General features: G+C 39.4%; 1 protein-coding gene across 8 annotated transcripts in view; it reads right to left on the reverse strand.

Annotated features, from left to right (window-relative positions):
* MYOM2 (myomesin 2) overlaps nucleotides 1–22,450 on the reverse strand; it is a 159,337-nt gene that overhangs the window by 54,950 nt on the left and 81,937 nt on the right. For all 8 annotated transcript variants that reach the window (XM_054021634.1, XM_054021633.1, XM_054021637.1 and 5 more), the window contains 10 exons: nucleotides 20,533–20,711; nucleotides 20,189–20,303; nucleotides 19,072–19,228; nucleotides 18,855–18,961; nucleotides 15,219–15,263; nucleotides 14,672–14,808; nucleotides 8,701–8,845; nucleotides 8,528–8,587; nucleotides 6,615–6,682; nucleotides 146–259 (listed from right to left, as the gene is read on the reverse strand). In XM_054021634.1, the coding sequence (XP_053877609.1) occupies nucleotides 146–259; nucleotides 6,615–6,682; nucleotides 8,528–8,587; nucleotides 8,701–8,845; nucleotides 14,672–14,808; nucleotides 15,219–15,263; nucleotides 18,855–18,961; nucleotides 19,072–19,228; nucleotides 20,189–20,303; nucleotides 20,533–20,711 (1,127 nt within the window). The remainder of the gene's footprint in view (nucleotides 1–145; nucleotides 260–6,614; nucleotides 6,683–8,527; nucleotides 8,588–8,700; nucleotides 8,846–14,671; nucleotides 14,809–15,218; nucleotides 15,264–18,854; nucleotides 18,962–19,071; nucleotides 19,229–20,188; nucleotides 20,304–20,532; nucleotides 20,712–22,450) is intronic.

Below are 22,450 nucleotides of genomic sequence, written 5' to 3' on the forward strand. Positions count from 1 at the left end.
TGTTATGCCAGTGAACTAGAGTGTAGCTAATGTACCTTCGTTCAAAATGCCCCACAGAAATACTGAGTTGACACTTGGCTTAGGACTCAACCTGGTAAAATGTTATGCAGAAATTGTCACTGATAATTGGTAGATTACATCATACCCTTGGAATAGTTAGCTGGCACACTCCTTTCTGTAAATCAGGCAACTCTTTAACCTCAAGCCCAGAACCATCCTTGTACCATTTGAAAGATGTCTCCTTCTTAGTGTTTGCCACCTGCACAACAGAAAATGCATATATTATTATATGTTGACAGAAGACAGCTCCATTTAATTGTATTTGCTCTACAAGAGGATACATTTTTCTATTATCTATTGTGTAGATCAGATAAGCAGCGTATGGAACAATTACAATTAAATTGCATTGGGCGAAATCTTGGTCCTAACACATCTGTAGCATACAGATTCCATGGCCTGAGTTCCATGGCCTGTCCTGACTCTGGTTACAGAGCACTACAGAATCCCGAAGTGCATTCCAGAGCTGCACCCGTTCCACATGAGCACTAACTTCTACTCTCTGCCTAGGAGGCAGAGTTCAGTACAATTCTTTCGGGCCTATGTACATTATGCGGCCGAGTCTAATCCCCACAAAAGCCCACTTACATTGCTTTGGCAGGGGTCTGAAAGATAGCAGGAGCAGTGCCAAAAGAATTCCCCCAGGCTAGGTTGGCACAGGGGCAACATGTGCAGCCATACATCATCCTGCTATGGTCAGGCTGGGGGGAGTAGCCAGGAATGAGAAGGGGCAGTTATGGGTAGAAGGGGAAGTGGCTGGATCGTTTTGTGCTCTGGTTATTCTGGCTACAAAACTATCCATTGGCAGCTGTGAGGAAGGCTCAGGGGGTTAGAGTGACCTTCTTGAGGTAGCAGTGGCCTTTCAGCAGTAACAATGGAGAAAGATTACAGCTGTGGTTTCAGCATTGCTTTATGTTTGAAATATAGCTGTGTATCAGGTGATACTTAGCATACTGCTGGATGGGTGAGTTTAAAGTGTGATTTCAAAGAAGCAGCTAAAAGGAGAGTGACCAGAAGCAGAAGTTCAGCACTCTTTAGAGGTACTGCCAATGTAATTTTTATATTGTTTTATGTCACTTATCAGGCCTCTCAATAAAAGGTTTGTCACTCAGAGTTTTGCAAGCTGCACTGTTTCAGCTTGGTTGCATTCACATACTAAACAAAGACACACCAGTGTCATAAAATTAAAGGCAGGTCTAATAAAAGGATGCTGGGTTTCAGCAGATGTACTCTTATCTAACATGGTTAAGCATTCAAGGAACCTTGAGTTCAGAGCTTAGAAGATAAAATGAAAGAGAAACTGATTTTTCAAATCTATAGTTATAAAATGTACGTCAAGCAAGCTTGTGACTTCTCTTTATTGTGTATTTGTACATCTCTTTCCTGTGCCCCCTGAACAAACAGGACCTACAATTGCAAGCCTGGTTCTTAAAGCGAGTTTTGATTTTTTGTACTAATTGCACAAGTTGTGGGAAATGATTACTGCAATGAATTTCTCTCAAAGTCAATGGCGCAATGCCAGCTTACCCCAGCTGAGCATTTGGCCCACTGTTTGGGAGTTTTCTTGGCTGCCTGCGAGATTGGTTTATTCACTACATAGTGTCTAATTCATGATCTCAGTGAGTGAATGGGATACAAACAATGTGTGAAATGTAGTAAATTTTTCTTGCATTTTCTTTATTCTTTTGTTAATCACTGGAAAATGTGAACTCCAGTGTAGATGTGAGTGTTGGTTGTTTCTGAGCTACTAATGAGAGAAAGTTATTTACTTTATAGTAACTTGAGGTTCTTCGAGATGTGTGGTCCCTATCTGTATTCCACTGTGGGTATGCATGCGCTCCATGCACCCAGAGCCAGAGAATCATTGGTCTGAACATGCATTCTTGCACACTTTGTGCCTCTGACCAAGGAGATAAAGGATAGGACAGACTGACCACCTCTTCAGTTCCTTCTCTGTCATGAACCAAAAGACAATCCGAAGCAGGGGGGAAGGAGGGCAGGAGTGGAATAACATACGGGAACCACACATCTCAAAGAACTTTTAATTGCTATAAAGTAAGTACTTTCTCTTCTTCTTCGAGTGCTGGTCCCAATGTGTATTCCACTATGGGGGAATGACAAGCAGCACTCAAGTAGGAGGAGAGTATGAGGATGAGGGTGGCACAGCCAAATGAAGGACCACCATAGAATCATAGAATATCAGGGTTAGAAGAGACCTCAGGAGGTCATCTAGTCCAACCCCCTGCTTAAAGCAGGACCAATTCCCAAATAAATCATCCCAGCCAGGGCTTTGTCAAGCCAGGCCTTAAAAACCTCCAAGGAAGGAGATTCCACCACCTCCCTAGGTAACGCATTCCAGTGCTTCACCGCCCTCCTAGTGAAATAGTGTTTCCTAATATCCAACCTAGACCGCCCCCACTGCAACTTGAGACCATTGCTCCTTGTTCTGTCATCTGCCACCACTGAGAACAGCCGAGCTCCATCCTCTTTGGAACCCCCCTTCAGGTAATGCATCAGCAGAGGAGTCCTGTACCCTGGCACAATGTTTCACAAACGTGTGGATAAAACTCCATGTAACTGCTTTGCAGCTATCAAGTAGAGACACTTTTTGAAGTGATGCCATAGATGTTGCACTCTTGTGGAATGCCCTTACCCCAAGAAAAGGGGGGAAATCAGTCAGCTGATAGCAGAGCAAAATACAGCCCAAGATCCATTTTGAGAAAATATACTCTAACCCCAAACTCTTTCTGCTGTGGTGACAGATAGTCTAGGAGACTTTCTGATTGTTTTTGTTCTCTGCAGATAAAAGGCCAAGGCTGAACATCGAGTCTCTTTTCTTCTGAATATGCATGAGGTTCTGGAAAAAACACAGGTAAGTGAATTTACTGGTGCAGGTGAAATGCAAACTACATTGGGGGTGAACTTAATGAAACTTTGTCCCTATGGAATATAGTAAAGGGGGATCTGCCATCAGGGCTCCAAGCTCACCAATCCTCCTGGCTGAGGTGATCGCTTTAATGGAAAGGAGAGATATGGAGCAAGAAGCTAATGGTTCAAAGGGAGACTTAGCAAGTACCAAAAGAACAAAATTCAAATCCCATCAAGGACCTGGCTTTTTTATTGGCAGAAGGTTTTGATTAGGCCTTTCTGGAATCTGCTATTCAGTGGGTGTGCAAAGATCAAGGTACCCTGTGAAGGTGGATGGCATATACTGATTGTGCCAAGTGGACTCATAAGGAGTTGATGGACAAACCTGCTGTCTTTAAGGAAAGTATATAGACAAAAATAAGAGGCATATCTGCAGCTTCTGGGGGTATATTTGATGCACCCAGATAGAAAAATGCCTCCAGGTGGCTAGGTAACATTTTCTAGTGGAATCTTTTCTACTGTTAGAAAAGATGTTCTGTACAGTTTCAGAGCATGATCATTCTAAGGACAATGCCCATCCAAAAACTAAGCCCTGAAATGAAGCAGACGGTGGTTGGGATGCTTGAATTTGCTGTTTCCCTGCATCAGGAGATAGGAAAATGTCAGAATAATGATCGGTGCTCAAGACAAAATGCATAGAAGGCTCAGAAACCAAAATTGTCTGGGCCAGTTGCGGGCAAGGAGAATGATTCATGTTCTGTCCTGCTGAATCTTTTGAAAGACCCAAGGTAGGAGTGGTAGTGGAAGGAAGGTATCGTTCAAGTGGTCTGAGCATGGAAGAAGTAAAGCATCACCTCTGGAGCAGTATATGCCACACTTCCTGTTCATTTTGGGAGGCAAACAGGTCTCTGGTGGGGGTCCCCCACTAAGTAAAAATATTATTCATCACAGAGTCGTGTAGTTCCCACTTGTGGTCAACAGCAAAATGTTTGCTGAAAGTGTACACTAGGTTCCCTGAGAGGTAGACTGCTGATAGGGTGATCCGATTGTGTGATGTCTGACATTATGAGGGCATGGTGACCTTAAATGAATGGGAGAAAGCCTTCTCAAGCCCTTTGAACTGGTTGCAATTCCAGAATATTGATGTACATCTTGGGCTCTTGAAATGTCCAGGTGCTCTGTGCTGTACAGTGTTCATGTGGGCTCCCCAACGCAACAGGGAGGAATCTGTAATGATCATCCTATGTGGTGAGGAGGCACGGAAGGAAATGTCCACACATACCTGGTTGGGATTTTTCCACCATAGCAGGGATATTAGTTTGGCTGGATTAGTCACTATGGTGCTCCTGGACTGCAGATTTGGTAAGTACATTGTTTGAGGCCAGGCTTGCAGGCAACCAAGGTGGAGCTTGGCAAAAAGCATGACCTAAGTGCATGAAGCCTTATGATCCAGGAGAGAGAGAGAGAGAGAAATCTTGACAAGTACTAAAGAGTTGCTTATGACCTGGTCTATGAGATCGTTCATTGCCTGAAACCTGTCCATTGACAGGTAAGCCCTTGCTGTGATTGTATTTAAGGACACCCCAATGAAGTGTAAAGTCTCTGTTAGAGTGAGGATGGACTTTTTGGAGTTTGCATGGACCTCTAAAGAGAAGAGAAGCTGCAGCATTGTCAAAGTCGACTCACAGGCTCTTGGTTGTTTTGGCAACAAGAAGCCAAACGTTGAGACAGGAGAAAACAGTGAAACCCTGGCATCTGATATAGGCTGCTACTACAGAGAACACCTGGGTAAAGACCCTGGGGGCAGCAGCAATTCCAAAAGGGAGTACTCTGTAATGAAAGTGGTGGGTGCACACCATGAATCTAAGAAACCATCCATGGGCGGGGTGGATGTACGTGCCTTTCATATCGAAAGCTGAAAACCATGTCTTTCTCCAGGGATGGAATTATAGATGCCAATATGATCATCCAAAACTTTAGTCTGAGAATACAATTGTTGAGATGGCAAGGATCGAGAACAGGTCTCCAACTGCTCTTCTTTTTGGGTACTAGGAAGTACGTTGAGTGAAAACCCTATACTTGGTACTGAAAAGGAATCCGCTCTATTGCTCCTTGCTGTAAGAGAGATTCTACTTCTTGTTTAAGAATCTTCTCGTGAGAGTAGCCCCCAAAAGGGGGTGGGAAAGGAGATAGGAGGTGGTACATATGTAAACTCTATTGTATAGTCAGAATAGATGACATTCAGAACCCATTTGTCCTTTGTTATTGCACTTCAAGTGTTGAAAAATAGTGCTAGACAAACCCCAAAGGGTGCATGGGGATCAGCAGGTGTTGAACTTAGTGGTTTGCAGCTCTCAATCGCCCATCAAAAACAACACTTAGCTGAGGGTTGGGATTGGGATGAAGAATCTGCTGAGCAAGATGTGGGGCTTTTCAACCCTGTCTCTCTTTTGGGGTGGCTCATAAGGTCCCTGGTGGTAGAATTGAGTCATTGGTCTAGGCTTGTATGATTGCCTATGAATTTTTCTGTTGGGGGCAGGAGTATATATACCCAGGGAGTGGAAGGTGTCTCTGGAATTCTTCAGGGTGGGCAAAGACACATCTGTCTTCTGGTTAACCAGATGAGTCTAATCGAGGGGCAGGTCTTCAGTGGTGTTCTGAACCTCTCTGGAAACACTGAAGCATGAAAGCATGATTCCCTGCACTATATTATAAAGGCAGAAGCCATCACCCTTGGAGATGTATCAGCTGCATCTACCACTGATTGAAAAGCAGTCCTGGCAACCATCTTGCCTTCTTCTATGAGAACCTAGAAATTAACTCCGACCTTCTGGTGATTGCCCTATTGTAAGGGTTAAAAGTGAGTGTAGTGCACTCGGTGGCACCTGCTTCCCCCAGTATATATAGATGACATAGCTCAGAGCATGATTTGGATGGGAGAAGGTGTGACTGGATCAGGGCACAATATAGCTATCTCTGGCCAGAGGAACGGTCCTTAGGGTACTGTGCTAGCCAATATATGTTAGAGAAAGCCATGTGGCTGCTCTAATTTGTACCAGAGGGCAGTTCAGCCCCAGGATTGGGAGAATGGCGGTTTAGAGCCACTTTTGCCTCCCCACTTAGTTATGCTGGGCATGAGCTGAAGCTAAAGTCTTATGTGTGTTCACAGATAATTTGTGAACAGGAAAAAAAGCTACTAAATGTGTAAGATAAATTACTCATAATGAATTATTCAATCAACTCTAATTAGAAACCCAAAACCTATTAAAAATGAGTAGTTAAAACTAATACAAAAGTGTCTGCACTGCTCAAAAAGCAGTGAACATCCTGAGTTCAATGCTTCCCAAATTAAATCCTTTTAATTATTCATTCCTCTCATTATGAGTTCTTATAAAAAGTAAAGCAACTAGAATAGTAAAGCCTCCTAGAATAGCATGTAAGGACAATTAATGACAGTAAGAGCTTTCTCAGAACTCTGTATACATTACTTTGAAATTAAGATGTTACTTTTTCAAAACCATTGACTACAAATATGAAAAGTCCTGTTTTGTCATCTAAATTCATACAAGAAATGTTTGTTTGCTAAACTCACTATTAAAAACAAATAATGTTTAAAAATGCATCTTCTACATATTATTGTGAGATTTTATAAAACTGCCTGGAAAATGTTTCCAAATATATTTTCTCACCTTACAAACAAGTAAAACCTCACAATCTTCTGTAACTTCCCAGTGTAAATACTCCAGAAAATGAGGACCTGGGAAGCAAAATGAATTTAAAACATGTGTTATGGAATCTACAAGGGAACACTTCTCACTTCATTGTGAGCAGGGGAAAGTAGATGTAGATCCAATAGAAAGTAGATCCAGAAGCCTTGGTCCCAATCGTTCATGAACTACATATTTCCTAAAGGAGAAACCTTTCAATGAGTGTTTGTCTTATTGATGTGGGATAAAGAAGTGGGGGGGGGAATGTGGAACCCATCTTAGTTTGCAGCTGAGGAGATGTACCATTCCCAAATGCACTACAGCTTACTGAGTGAGACCAATAAAGTCATTAAATTTGATATTACCTGGTTGCCAACTAAACATAGGAAAAAGATAGAATAGGGTTACCAATAAATGTCCAAATGTCCCTGGAGAGGGAATTGGAGAATAAACAAGTGTCTCAAAATTCTCACCCAATTATATGTTGAAAGCAAAAATCCCTGACAAAACATTTTTTTCCAAATTACATTAAATGAAACATATTTAAATTATGTTCTAATATCGCCAAAGAGAAATCTGAACTACTCAAGTTCCCCCATAACCTGCTCCAATCCTGCAAATAGGCATGCCCATGAGTAGCTTTCATGACAAGCACAGTCGCTTTGAAGTCAGTGGGATGACTCATGTGAGTAAATTTATGCATATGTTTAAGTGTCTGCAAGATCAGGACCTAACAACATAAATTTAATGTCTGATCCTATGAGGAGTTGAGTCCCTACAACTCCCACTGAAGTCAATGAGGGTTGATAGTGCTCAGCTCCTCAGAGGAAAAAATCCTCTGAGCTTGTGCATTGAAGGGAATATTTTGTATCTTCGTTCATAAGACTATAAATAAACCAACACAGAAAATACAAAATTATATTATTTATGCAGATGTACTGGGGAGATCAATAAAAATAGGTAGATTAGCAGGGAGATGACAGGATGAACTAATAGGTTTTTGCCATCTCTAATTTTTGTGATTCTGCTAGCTGGTGTCCTGAGATTAGTACTTATGCAAAGGTACTTATGCAAAGTTTGGAGCAAATAAAATAAGCAATAATTTTTTAAACATTCTAAATAACATACGCTTGATAAATTATAATTATAAATTATAACTAGAATGGAAATATTTTAAAAGAAGGATTTAACAGCTATGTATTCTGAATTAGACATCTAACTAGTATACTACTTTCCTTGAACTGCAAAAATTATTCTTGATTTGAATTGTAATAAAAATTTAGACTGAACTTTAGACAAAGAGAATAATAGGTGCATATTTGGGGCCCAGTCCTCTATTCTTTGTTGGAGTTTTGTCTATAGAAGGACTACAGGATGAATTTGACATTATACTTTGCATGTGTGAATTCCCCACACACACAGTTTCTGATCAATGATATCAATGGAACTACTTGCATGCTTAAAATTAAGCACATACTGAAATGCTTTGCTGGATCAGACAGAGCCTACAGTAGGATCCCTCACTGGTTAAATCAGAAGATAACTTCTTGTAAGGTCCCCAACTTTACCTACCCTCCACTTGTGTGCACATCACATAGTGGAAGTTCTACCACAAACTGAGAGCAGTAAATGACCTTAAGAAAGCATAACTATGGTTTCTGATAGTGTGTGCAACTGTGTTTAATAGCAGACTTCTTGGGAAATAGTGTGTGTAATACAGACTTCTTGGGAAATAAGATGCCCCATCGTGCAAAGTGTTCAGTATCTCCTGCATGGTGCTCAGTGTTCTCAACTCCTACTGATGTCAAAGGGAGTTGAGGACACTCATCATTCACAAGTGGTGCTCCGTTAGCTGCAAAAATTCATCCCTAAATCACCATCCCTTCCTCTATTACCTTGTTTCCTGAGATACTCCTTTCTCTGGAGCTCAGCCTCAGCCAATACAGCCTTGAATGCTAAATTAATGGAAGAAAAGTGTTAAACAAGAAGTTAGTTGCTGAAGAACTCAAAAGAATAATTGAAGTGCATTATTTTTCATAGGCTGAGCCAAATGTTTCAGAGAACTTACCATCTCCAATGAGAACTAATGAAGACTGGTTCTTTGCATTTCCATCTTCAATTTGTAGAGTGTAAGTTCCTTCATTTTCAATTGTAAATTGGTCCATCAGCATCTCAATAATGCCATTTGAATAGTCACACTTAATTCTATGGCGCTGAAATTACATAAGCATTATAGTAGGTAAGTATAGCTACACAATGCGATGTGTAGTGCAAGTTATTTATAATTCCCTAACATATCAGTCATCACCATATTCATTTGCTGATTGTATGTCCCAGTCGCCTATCCTTCACCTTTTACTATGAAGCTTTCTGGGGCAAGGGCGGTCTCTTTATCTCTTTTTGTACAGTACCTAGCACAATCGGGCTTCTCTGCTACTATGATATGAATGTTTAATAATCATAACAACAGTCTTTTTTCTCAACTTAAAAATCTTAATGTAATGGACCATGCTGGCTTCATGTGAATGAGTAGCTGGCCCACAGAGCGGATCTACTAAGTCTACTATTGGCTTCAATCCTGCAAAGATATCTGCCAGCATGGAGCTTTATTCCTGAGTAGAGTTCCACTGAGGCCAGCTGGAAGGTCGAGGTTAAGAGAAATATCTTCATACTGTAGATAGACCTACTATAACCAATCCAAACAGCAAAACTTGGCTGTTGGTTATAGGGTCCCTGGGCTTGAACTCCATGCAGTGGGAAGCCCTGGGTTCCCCTATCAGCCACCGGAGAAGCTAGCATGAAGCACCTAAGAAGAGGACAAGGATAACAGAGAGCCCTGAGAAAAGACACTGAAGAACACAAGGCCCACAGTCAGAGCCAAAGGTCTGATACAAAGTCTTGGACTTTTTTTTTTTTTTTTGGTAGGATTTTTCTGATACCCCAGAAGGGATGGATTAAATCATGACCTGGCCAGAGGACTGAGTTACAGGAAAAGTCACCACTGCAGTGCAGAAGCAATGGTCTGCAGGGAGCTACCAGATGGGGAGAGAGCTGCTCTGCTATGACTGGCCACAAGGAGGCAGTGAGTGAACTCCCCCATAGGTTGCAAAGAAGATGTGAGAAAGGAAACAAAACAACATCATTTTGGAAAGAAATCTGTGCACGTAAGATTAAGGGTATGTCTATACTGCAATCACAGGGTGTGACTGCAACTCAATTGGACAAACTCTAGCTAGATTTAATCCACCTAGCTCAGGTACCAGAGCAGTGAAGCCATGGAAGTATGTACAGCTGGGTTCCAGGTGGGCTTGAAGTGCACATGGCCATGGCTTCACTGTTACAGTACCTGAGCTCGCTTAATTAAAGCAAGCTCAGACATGTCTATTCAAGATACTATCATGCCCCGTGATTGCAGTACAGATGTACCCTACTACAGATTAGATAATACATTACACTCATTATGGGACTGATCCTGGTCTGGTTAAGTGGAAGGACCTTTTAATACTGAATGGGAGCAGTATTAGACCCTGTATTTTTAATGATCATTACTGACATTTGCAAAAGTACAAATTATACAAGGGAGATATTTATGGTATGTTGTGGTAAAGTGCTGAGCTCTCTCAACTTCAAGTGGAATCAAGTGGCTCACAGAAACAGATCTTAAACATATAAACAATAATAAGAACATATGGCATACAATAAAGAAAGTAAAGATCTAAAAATAAATAGAGGAAAATTGAAAATATTAACATTATAAATGCAATAAATGAAGAAAAATAAGAAGCTACATTATTTGATATGAAACATAAAAAAGTTATAGCAGATAAAATGAGATGCAAAAAAATAAACAAACAGGCATGGAAAGCACATTAATGAAAGGGGAGTCAACTAGTGCCAAACAATATGAAGGAATCTAAAGAAAGCTGGATAAGTTTGTAGCAACAAGTGAGGGAGATGATTTTGTGTCAATGTTTTGGATGGATTGAAGAGAGGTAAGGATCACAGGCATGATGGGAAGAGGTTGCAGTAGTCAAGATGACGATCTTGGACATACTGTTGAGAAAAAATGTGTGGGTTTCATGTGGAGTGAGAAAGAGAGCAAGGATTTACAAATTACAGAATCCTGAGGAACAGAAGGGATGGAAGAGTTGCTAATGGAAATAGAAAAGAAAGATGGGTTCCGATTTATTTTCCCATATAAGGCCCTCACTTATGTGAAGAGTTCCACTGAAGTCAATGTGCCTACTAGTATCAATAACAACAACTTGTGTCAAGAAGAGTTAGCAGGATTGGGCCTTTACTGGTTAAGGATAAGAGGCCATTTTGAAAAATAGATTATTGGTACTGAAATCTAGAAGTTTAATTTAAAATATCAAGGAAATAACTATCAAATGAATGTAAAGAAAAGAGAAAAATAATGAAGGGAGAAGTAAAGAAAGAACCAGTAGGATAACTACAATATTTATTAATTAAATGAAATAAAGAGAAGAGAATATGTACATTGTTTGCACATAATTACAATAGAGCAATGGTCATAAAATCTGGATGTTTACATCTTTTTTTGAAGACACATAGTAAAGTAATATCACAGGGTAAAGGAGAATTGGCTAAATCACCACATTAAACAGGACATTGGCATATGTAATCAAAGTTTGTCGGAAAAGACGGTACAAAAGAGTTGGTGGCCAGGATGATTAAAAAGAGGGGTTTGTGTGGGAAATGAAAAGAAGCTACATGTTATTCATTAAATTAAGTATCAAGCAGTGCAACTAAATCAAGAAAACATTTCTCTTGGTCTCTGAGATTCCAGACCCTGTACTCATTGAAGTCAATGGCAAAGTGCCCATTGACTTCAATGGTACAGAAACAGACCCAAGAGAGAAAACTAAATTGCTGTTTCCAGCAGTAGAAAGGAAATTAGAAGGGGGAAAATACAAAGGCTCAATCTTGTCCTTTTTCTTGCTTCTTGAATTTGTTATATTTTTTACTTTGGGGCACAGGGAGCAAGATTAAAATGACTAAACAGGCTGAACAGTGCCAGTTAATTCCATTTTCACATTACTATATTTCAAACATCTTTCAGAAGTGGGACCAAAGGAAGTTTTCCCAATTAGGGCCCAGAAGAAAGTTATTTCATTGTCGTCAATGACAAGAATCAAACTACATTCGCACCATCACAATGGTCTATTGAACATGTTCACTGACTGCAGTCCAGTCTCTAGGCAGGTTTTGGAAAATAATTAGGCTTCTAGCTATTGCCATTATGCAGCAAGATGAAGTTCAATGATTTTATGGGTACCATAAATACAAGGCTTTTATGTGACTTTCCACAAAAATATCATCAATCTCCACAAGTAAATGTCACCTGTGGATTACTAATTAAAATGGTAAAATAATACAGCTCGACTGCAAGAGGCTATCTATGATGTCAACTCTTTCAAAACAGATGCACACTAAAAATAGATGAATCTGTTCTGTAAACAGTTCCAAATCCAGAATATTGAAACTTCAATAGATGCTAGTCATCTTTTATTCATGTTTTCAATGTTAAAGTTTATTACTTCTCAAGAAAAACTGTAAGGGGGAAAAAATTAATAATTCTGACAGAGAAATATTCCCTCTTAATCCTGTCAATATCTAATCCAGGGGAATGGTCTTTGCTCTCCAGGGTTTGCAAAAAATGCAGACAAGCTTCTCTGATCAAAAATGTTTTCTACAACCTAAGGAACAAATTAATCGCTTTGAAGCCATAGCCATGCTCAGGGAGCAGTGTGAAGCCACCCCACCCCAGAAAGATTACTGTGGGGGATCAGACAGGCAGAGACTCTCCAAATGCTGCTCTTTATGTACAGAGGGTGAGCAATGTGCTCCTCCCGGTGTGCTAGCCCTGCACCATGACCTGATGATGCGGGAGGGTTGGGGGTGGAAGAGCATGGCTCTGCCTTATCCTTATCCTTCCCTGATCCCTTTACAGGGTCCACTGCAATGAATGGTCTTAGTGCAGCAGTGCAAAGGTAGGGGAAGCTCCTTCCTTACCCTTCTGTGACCGGGCAGCCATGCAGGGGCCACTCCCAATCTAGCCTCCAAATTTAAAATACATGCAACATCTCGCTGAAGTCATTGGGAGTACCCATGTGAATAAGAGCTCCATGACTGGGCCCAATGTCTGTACCTATCTATACAAGCGGCAACATATAATTTGCTGCTAACAGAAGCACCTCAGCTGGAAAGTTGTGCTTATGCAACAGTCAAAATACTGTAACACACTGACATGTTCACATGTAGGCAATCCACAGTTAGAGGCAAGTGGCAGATATATTACATACTATGGCAAACAGATGAAACAAAGAGACGCCTTCTGCCCCCTGCCCCCATCCCCCAAATCCGTATCCATTTATAGAACCTAATTCAAGATGGGCCTTTAAGGTTTGAAAAGTTCAGCTAATTTGTGCTTTCCACTTCCAGGTTCTGACTGAAACTGGCAATGCCAAAATAACACAGGACCAAAACTGTTCTTATGGTATTTTTGGACAGGACCAACAGCAGAAATGGGAATATGGGGACAGCTCAGGGAAAGGCTATTCTAACTATGCTTAGGTGATGGGAGCTTTAAAGTGCCCAAGAGTCCAATCAAACGCCCTCAAAAAATCAACGGGAATTTTACCACTGACTTCAGTGGGAGTTCTATTAGGCCTTAAAACACCTAGGCAGATATTTCCATCTCAAACAGTTAGGATAAGCTTCTACTGTACAGTTTGGATGTTTATACAAATCCAAACTCCAAACCTTTGACATTTGTCCATCACTGTTGTAGTCATTCATCTTGCCTCATGTTTATTTTTAAAGACACATTCCTTCCAATTTATACCTTGATTATAGAAAATAAAAAGATGAAGAAAGCCTCAGCTCAGCCAACAATGCCAGTCTTCACTACCCATTAGTCCAGTTTTCCCTCAAGCACTTTGCAGCATTCTCCCATGTTGCCTCTTATGCCTAGTGTAGGAATTTAGGCCCATATTAGATTTGGGTGAACTGTGGTTTTAAATTGAGTTGGGATATTAGGATGAGCAATAGGCCCGAAGGACGTGACCAAAAAGAATGAGATCATGAGAAAGAAGAGTTGTGGTGTTAAATATATAGTGACCCTTCAAAATACCACTGTTATCTTATTTAAGATTTGGGCTGAAGTAATAGAAATAAAACAGGGTTAAATGGGTCCCAGGTGCAATAAATAATTGGTTATATGAGTTTGTTTCATGTATTATAAAATATTGCTTAATCTGTGCTTAGCTAAGGTCTGACAATTGGCAATGACATCACTTGTTTGTTAAAGGGTATAAAAAAGAAAACGCTGAAAGGGTTATGTGCTAATACTTGCCTAACCAAGATGGAGCCGACCAGTATGGGTCTAAGCACCCTGGGGTTTAGCCTGTTTTTCAGTATCTTGATTAAATGCTTATACATGTCCTGTTACTGTTTTGATGTAGTAAATTGTTTATTATCTAGTTTTTTAGGCATATTTAGAGCAATTGTATAAATAACATTCAGCCTTTGGATTTAATAGAGGAATTTATGGTTACGTTAGTGTTGTGATAATACTCTGCATAAATAATAAAAATTCCAACACATGGGAAGAGCACCCCCGAAAAACCTGCACAGCCACCACATTGTCCTCCTTCAAATCCCTTCTTAAATCTGACTTGTGCTGTGAGGCCTACAAAATATTTGGCAATGGCTGAGCAGTAAGCATACCATGACTGGTGCTTATTATACCAAGTATGGTTACCTCAGGGTTACCTTGTTCTCCCCATCACTTGTTTATCCCTAGCTTCCATATCTCATAATATGCTTAACTTATAAGCTCTTTGGGGGCAGGGCCTGTCACTTTATGAGATGTGTATATAGTACTTAGCACAATGGCATTCCTTCCTAGGCACTACCAACACATCAACATTAATAGTATTGTAGACAATGCAGATGTAAGAAATTCACATGCAAAAGTGACATAAAGGCAACTATAGCCTTCCACATGTACTTACGTCGCTGTTTACAACTTCTTTATCATTAACAACAAATCTGAAGCTGGCATTTGGTGACAAACTCTCAGCTTGAACCCAGAAACGAACCTCTCCTTTATCAAACATCTCATAAGCTAATTCTGATTTCAGAGGAATTGCTACAAGAATAAAAGCAAGCAAAAGTCAATAATGCATGAACCCTTGTGAGCAAGAAGAGAGGAATAAAAAGCAAAACTCTACTGTACCTTTCTGATGCATTTTAAAGCTTCTTTCTAGGAGTCAGAGCACAATCTCCACTACATCCTTAATGCAGTGTTTGAGGATTTTGCATAATAGACACCGCGCCAGTATTAAAAATGGACAAACATCAAAAGACTCTTGAGTGATGGAGATTGCTCTCAGATAAGAGCTAATATTTGTTTTAAAATAATCAAAAGATAAGCAAGCAAATCTTGCTGTGAAAAATGAGACTGTCATGGTCTTAAGAGGACTCCTTGGGGAGCACAGTCATCAGTGTGTAATTATATTATTTCATGAACTGTCTATTAAATTCAGAAGTTCTACTTACTTGGGTTCTTTATATCATGGCTTAGTGTCATCAGACGTTCAAGCTCTGAAATTATGAAAAAGTTTCATGTATTAATTTATTCTGACAGAGTCAAAATACAGCTGTTAAAACAGTGTACAAATCAGTATCAATGCATAAATAATCTGCTTGTGGGAAAAATACTCCAAAAGTCCCTGAAAATTCAGGTCTCAAAAGCTAAATTGAAGAAGACAGGAAAAACTTAAAATTCTGGTTCATGGATTTAGTAAGTTTTCATATTTAAAATGTATGAGAATGTAAGCATGGAGCTAAAACTCATTTTAGATTTTCTATGGGGTTTTCACTAAAGATATATAGGAAATATGCATTTAACCTGCATCTAACACCCTCTTTATCTGCTGACCCGGCTCACTAAAGTATCATTTCCAAAAGGTTTCTTTGCTAAAACAGCTAGATTGAGAGCTGGTTGGTAGGAAAGGTTCAATTAGCAGTAAATCCTTATGAAGATTGTGTACCAGGCTAGGTTCCACATAGCTGGGACCTGGGACTAATCCTACTTAACATATTTATTACTGGTAGGGACTTGGAGGATGAAATGAAGTGCATCATTTCAAAATTTACAGATAATACAAAGACAAGGGGAAATGATCGAGGATTTTAGGACACAGTGGACGATTTAACAAAGTTGCAGAAGGATTTGATCTAGTTTTGGGAAATGGCTGGACAGCTAAGTGATTATTTTCAATGGTGGACTAAGTAAGGTGATACATATGAGAAGAGCAGACAAAAAGTAAAATGATCATTGTTAGTCATGGCAGAGGAAGAAAGGATTTAAGTGTAGTGGGGGAAATACCACCAGAGTTGGGTCACAGTGCATGGCTTTCAGCAAAGAAAACTAGGAATGTGTTAGGATGGCTCATAGATGCTATGGTGATGGGCCCACTAAAAATAAATTAGATGCACAGATGGATAAGTGATATGTGTTAACTTAAAACTAATAATAACAATGATAAATTAAATATTCTGGCCAAAGCCTTTATAAGGCCATATCTTGAGTAGTATGGACAGTTGGGGTTGTCTAAGACTAGACAGATTAATAATGGCTATTCGGTGCCCCAAAACTTCATTAACTCAGAGTGAAGGTTGACCATCAATGCCTTTAGAGCATCAAGTGCACCTAGATCTAAGCCTGTGAATACCAGGAAATACAGAGTTAAGGTACACACCAGTCCCGCCCCTGCAATGGGCTGTGACCTACAGAATTGTGCTCTCTCACTCGTCTGTGTGGATTCCAGCTGTCCTTCATGGTTTTAGGGACAGCTTCATTGATTGGTCTAAGCTTACTTACAGCAGGTTGCCACAGTTCACACTGGATAGGAGAAGAGGTGCATCTACACCCAAAGGAATCATGGACCCTTCATTTCTGTGCTGAGTTAGATCAGTTATACAAGTAGAGGGGCACAACAGTCTATTCTTGCCATGGCAATCTGTAGCAGTCCAGTGGCATACATAACAGTGTACTACAGGGCAGAAATAAGTGCTAGTGATGTTCTGGAGAGAATAGCTAGGACAAGGGTCAAGGGGTAGTAGAATCTGGCATCTCTGGGGGTAGTTTGTGCAGAGTACATGAAGTAGTCGAGTACAGGCACAACAATTTTCGAAACATCTGAGTAAGGATGTGGATTGCAGAATACTTAGAAAAATCAGCTGTTAGAGTAAATTGGTCTCAGTCTTCACTATAGTGATGCTACTGCCCTGCTATAATCAAGGATTGGGAGGACAGAGAAGGGAAAGTTAATGTATGGTATGAAAGCTCTCTTGAAGGGGTTCAAGTGTGTTTCTCATGGAATAAACAGACTGCAAGGTGATCTCATTGCAGTTTCATAGGAAAAGAAGAAAAAATCCAGGAGTGGGATTTTCAGTGTCTAACTGATTTAGGAGCACAAGTCCTGCTGACATTCAGTTACATTCAATGGGTTTCAGACATCTAGGCACTTTTGAAAATCCCATCCTAGATTTTTTCATATCTTCTGAAATTGTAATGAGATCATCTTTCAGTGTATTTCAAAAAATGCTGTGCAAGCGCACACTGTCCACCTAGGCACATGCTTGTGTTCCTAACCTGTGCCATCCTGGCTTCAACGCTAGACAGATCAATGCAGGTGTGAGTACATCTACCTGAGCTGCAATTGCACCTCTGATTGCAGTGTACTCATACCCTAAGTGACTTAGCTCAAGTCCTGGGGGCACAAGTTCCATTGAATGTCCCACCTCTAATACTTGATCCCACCCACCTTTAATTTATTTTGAGTGTAAATCAAGTTTCCAGTTGAATTCTGTGGGCTTTGGATCAGCTTTAGATGCTTCAAAGAAAGCGTATACATGATGTGAGATTCGAGTTAGATTTCAAGATGCATTATGAATCAGTTACTAGAAAGTAGGCAGATAATATTTGAAGAAAGAGAAGAATGTAGCTTTAGAATAAAAAAATATAATTGAGTAGGAAAGTTCCCTGAATAGCAGAGCCTGCCTTAAAGTAGGAAGAAGATTAGGTCTAATCCAAAATTAACAGGCCAAATTATGCTGGGTCGTATATAGATGCACCCACACAAAAGGCAGCCGTAAAATACAAAGTGTATTTGGGAGGACAACTGCCAGAGCTGTCTGTAGCTGCTGATGGCATCTTTATGCTAATGGCATAAAAGGGTGACTGGGAAGGATGAGGCCAGATCACCGGCCTCTAAGTACCGCAACAACTGCCAGGAGGAGATCACTGGAGGAAGGATGGGTGTGACCTTTGCTAAAATGTAACAAGTGAACCTCTCCAATACCCTCACCCTCCCAGCTTCCCTTGGATGGTGATGGGCACACCAAATAATGGCAACCCCAGTGAAGTAGAGCATAGCTACTCCAGATTTATGTCAAGGTAACTGAGAGGAGAATTTGGCCCAATATATCAAGACACCACTGTTCAACTAATATAGTTCTTCCTCCTCCTTTCCCATTACAACTCTGCATCTAAGACTTATAACCTAGTTCTATACATTTAACTCCAGAAGTTGTATCTGTATTTTTTCAAACTATTTAAGTCACTTTGGATAGTGTATAGGATTTTGAGCTTAGGTTAATTAGCTGTTACACGGTTGATTATTAAAGAAACATACTATGGGCCTGATTTTCAGAGCATGTTAACTGTAGAATTAGGGACATACGTTCACAAAATAGTGCACACAGCTAATTGGATTTTCCGAAGTTTAACTGAATTGCTAGTGCAATTGAAACTACTAGATTTTTTGTTGGTAATGTTTTTTTGTTTTGTTTTCTTTTTTGCAGATTTTATTGCATCCTAGCATTACAGTAAATTTGAAAATTAATACTAATTGTCTACATCCTTTATCTTTTTTAAAATTAATTATTTCCTTAAGTACACAATGCTGAAATTTCCCTTGTATGCTAACCAGGAAAATAGACAGCCACTCCCAGAATGCCTGTTCATGCATATTTATTTTGTTCTTCTGCACAAAATAGAATAGGTGCTTTAGTGTCATGAACAGTGAGTAACTTCTTATGAAATTACCTATTTTGCTTGTACATCTTGTTTTCTTAATATAGCCCTACAGATAAAGAGAGGCAGTGCTTAAATAATAGTGCTCTTACCTTTCTCATCCATTTTAAAGCTGGATGAGATGCCATCTGTGTCACTAACAGCTACAGAATAGGTTCCCAAGTCCATTTTATCAGGATTTTTGAAGTACAACTTAGAACTAAAGAAATCATTAAAAATATATATACGCAGTTAGTGGCTTTGTCACAAGTGGGCAAAGTTTTACAAAAGCAAACTTCTAGTGCCTTTATACAGGGTTCCAGAACTTACTGCTCTCCAGTTGTTTCAACATTAAACTTATCAAGATCAGTAATCTCTTCATAGGATTTACACCAAGTAAAATCTGATGCCTCTGTAACTTCTGGGCAATCAAAAGCTAGGTAAATATTACCTTCTTCATCCACATCTGCAGTAATTTCTTTGGTTCCTGAAAATTAAGAAGCAATTCATAAACACAGCAGTCAAGAAATAGCATTTATTCTTCAAGGCCCCAGCTCAGCAAAGCACTTAAGCACATACTTAAATCCAGTCTTCTTCAGCAATGTGTCAAGCATTTGCTTAAATGCATTGCTGAATAGAGACGGACTTCAGCACATTCCTAACTTTAAGCACACATTGAAGTGATTTGCTTAACATACTAGAATGGGGTTTCTTATAATGTACAAAAAAACAGAAGTCTAAAAATAATGGGTGCTTAGTGATACCAAGCTATGAAATAAAACTGACTGTAAACTTTAAAAGTAAACTAGTAACATAAATTGTAACACAAACTAAATTATTTAAAAATTCTTGCAGTGTTAGCAATCAGCGTGCCAGGTTATGCCTCTCACACTCAAATTAGGCAATACTTTACTGTAGGAGCAGACTCACTGAAATCAGCGAGACTAGTTGTGGAGTAAAACTCAGTGTGAAGAAGGGTGGCAAAATGTGGCCTTATTAATTATTTAGCAACATGGTAACAAGGTTTTTTTTAAATACATTTGTATATAATACATGTCCTTTCAACACCTACCACAGTAGTTAGCACTAACAGTGGTTGTTGTAAAGGTCTTGTTCATAATTAGATTTAACAGATAAGGCAGTGCTTAAAAACTTTCCAATTGCTTCAAATAACTAAATAAGAGTTACAGTTAGCTAATCTCAGCATTTGTAGTAATCCAGGTATTTCCCTCAGTAAGTAAAAGAAAGTACAAGGACACACTGCCAATACTTTGATAACCATATCTGCTGATACAGTTATCTCAGATAAAACTGACAAGTTTTTCAGTACCACCGCTATTCTATCATGAGTTCCTGGAATGCTTATTTCTGCCACAGTAATGTTTACACCATTTTCTAAATTATATCTACATTTTATGTATGGGAGATAACATAATTTAGTTCATACCTGGTCTTGCCTCGATAAGCACTGGCTCAGAAATATCAGATGATTTGCCCATACCGGCTTTATTCACTCCACGGACTTTGAAAACATAGGTTTTGCCCTCATGTAAATCATTGACCTTGAAAAGGACAGAGTAAAGTTTGTGTTAAATATATAAATTTATATAATTGAGTAATAAGAATTTGTTAGCAGAAGTCCAAGGGTGATATCCAGCCCTATCGAAGTCAATGGTAAAACTTCTATTAGCCTCAGTGGGGCCAGGTTTTCACCTCCAAGTTTTCTTCCTTGGTCGCTTTTTCATTGAAACAACAATAACTACAACAACCTTTTAGTAAATGAAGTGTTACCTTTAAGTAACAGTGTGAAATTTGTTTTTCATTAGCGGTGGTCCACTCTTCTGAATCTACTTCCTTATAGTCCACAAAATACCCAGTAACAGGACTGTTACCACTGTACACAGGTGCTTTCCACAGAAGTACCAAAGATGAATTCCTAACTTCACAGAATGTCAGATCATAGGCAGGCCCTAAAACATTTTGAATGTTGAAAAATTAGTCAAACTTAATAACATTTTACAACCTGGCCCTTTTGGATTGGGGAGGAATGTACAATTTATTTATTTTTTTGGTTGGTTTCAATTCCCCCCCCTTTAGAAAAAGAAGTTGTATTTATTGCTATCCTTTCCCAGGTTAAAATGTCTATGTCTATGTCAGCTCACGAAAGCTGTTTTGCACCACCTCTCTTATTCAAGAGTAACATTAGTATTCCAAAGTGCACATTGTTAGCTGGATCCCAGTAGTTTCATTTTGAGGTTAAATTATTCATCTGGAAAATCCATGCCCTTTAAAACATTCTGAGGAGGGATAGGTGCTTCTTTTTATTTCTATTTTAATTCACTATTTCAAATTCGAGGCTGCTCCATTGAGTTTGGAATCAAAATCGGTGATTAAGCATCAGTACTTCCATTTTCAGTTTTATTGTTTCTATTTTATTGGTGAGCATGAAACAGGAGCCACTGGCCTGATCCACAGCCCACTAAAGTTAGTAGGAGATTTTGCACGTATTTAATGGGATTTGGATCAGGCTCTATATGCATTGACAGAAGATCACTTTTCAGTCGGAGGATGGGTGTAGATCTCCCTAAAGGAAGGGAATTCAGGAGGACATTTAGACTAAGAACTATTAAAATAGTAGGCACTCAAATTCTCCTGACACTGTAAGCAGTATATGTGTGGTTTTGTGTCTTTGTATCTTGAAGACTTATATTCTCACCACCACATCTTTTTCTTTCATTGAAATTGTTCTGATGCCACACAATTTACATTTCTTTATACATGAAAATATTCAAACTCAGTTTTATTAACAGAGTACAAAACAGTAATCACATCAGTTTTCTATCACACAGACCAAACCTACAATAGTATACAACTACCATTCAAAAACACAGACAGGTCCTTTTGAATAAATTAGTGTTTCCCTCCATTCCATCTGACTTTCAATAATGATAAATAACCAACATGAAATTCTATAGTGATGTGGTTCTGCAGACATGCATAAGGATATCATTAGTGAGCAACAAAGGGGTGATTCTCCATTGGATATAAAATACTGAACATAGGATTGGAAGGGACCTCTTTGGTTATCAAGTCTAGTCCCCTGCTGTCTCAGGAAACCTTGTCAGACAATCCCATTCGTAAATTTACCAGTGTGTTTTCTTTATAAATCTGGGCACCTCTTTCAGACCAATGAGTACAGGTAAGAGATTTCTCATGTACATGTAAGGCTGGGATTGTCAAAGGAGCCTAAAGGAGCTGAAGTTCGATTCCTAACTGTCTTAGGGTCCTTTGAAATCCCAAGCTAAATGTCTTTATGGCCACTATTAATTACATTTCCTATAGGCAGATGTATTTGCTAAAGTCCTAGAAGGTGGAAGAAAAATGTCGTGTGAAACTTGTTGAAGAGGACTCTATACTACTAGTAGTCATTGTGATCTTTCGTTGTTCTAATGCATGTACAATAATTCATTAGCTAACATTGTAAACTCATAGAGGCTCACAGATATACCTAAAATTGGGGCTCTGCAGGAAAAAAAATGGACACCAGCTATTCCCCTACAAAGTGGATTGGAAATTGGTCAGTCACACTGGAAACCTTGCAATGGGTTTTGGCCTACCTGTAGAAGAACCTCACTTCTGTTTCAAAATGTGTAAATACTTCCAATATCCACAGCAATTACAGGTGTGTGGTAGGCATGTATGTTTTTCC

This window comes from Malaclemys terrapin, chromosome 3 (genome assembly GCF_027887155.1).
Source record: "Malaclemys terrapin pileata isolate rMalTer1 chromosome 3, rMalTer1.hap1, whole genome shotgun sequence".
Taxonomy (NCBI): Eukaryota; Metazoa; Chordata; order Testudines; family Emydidae; genus Malaclemys; species Malaclemys terrapin.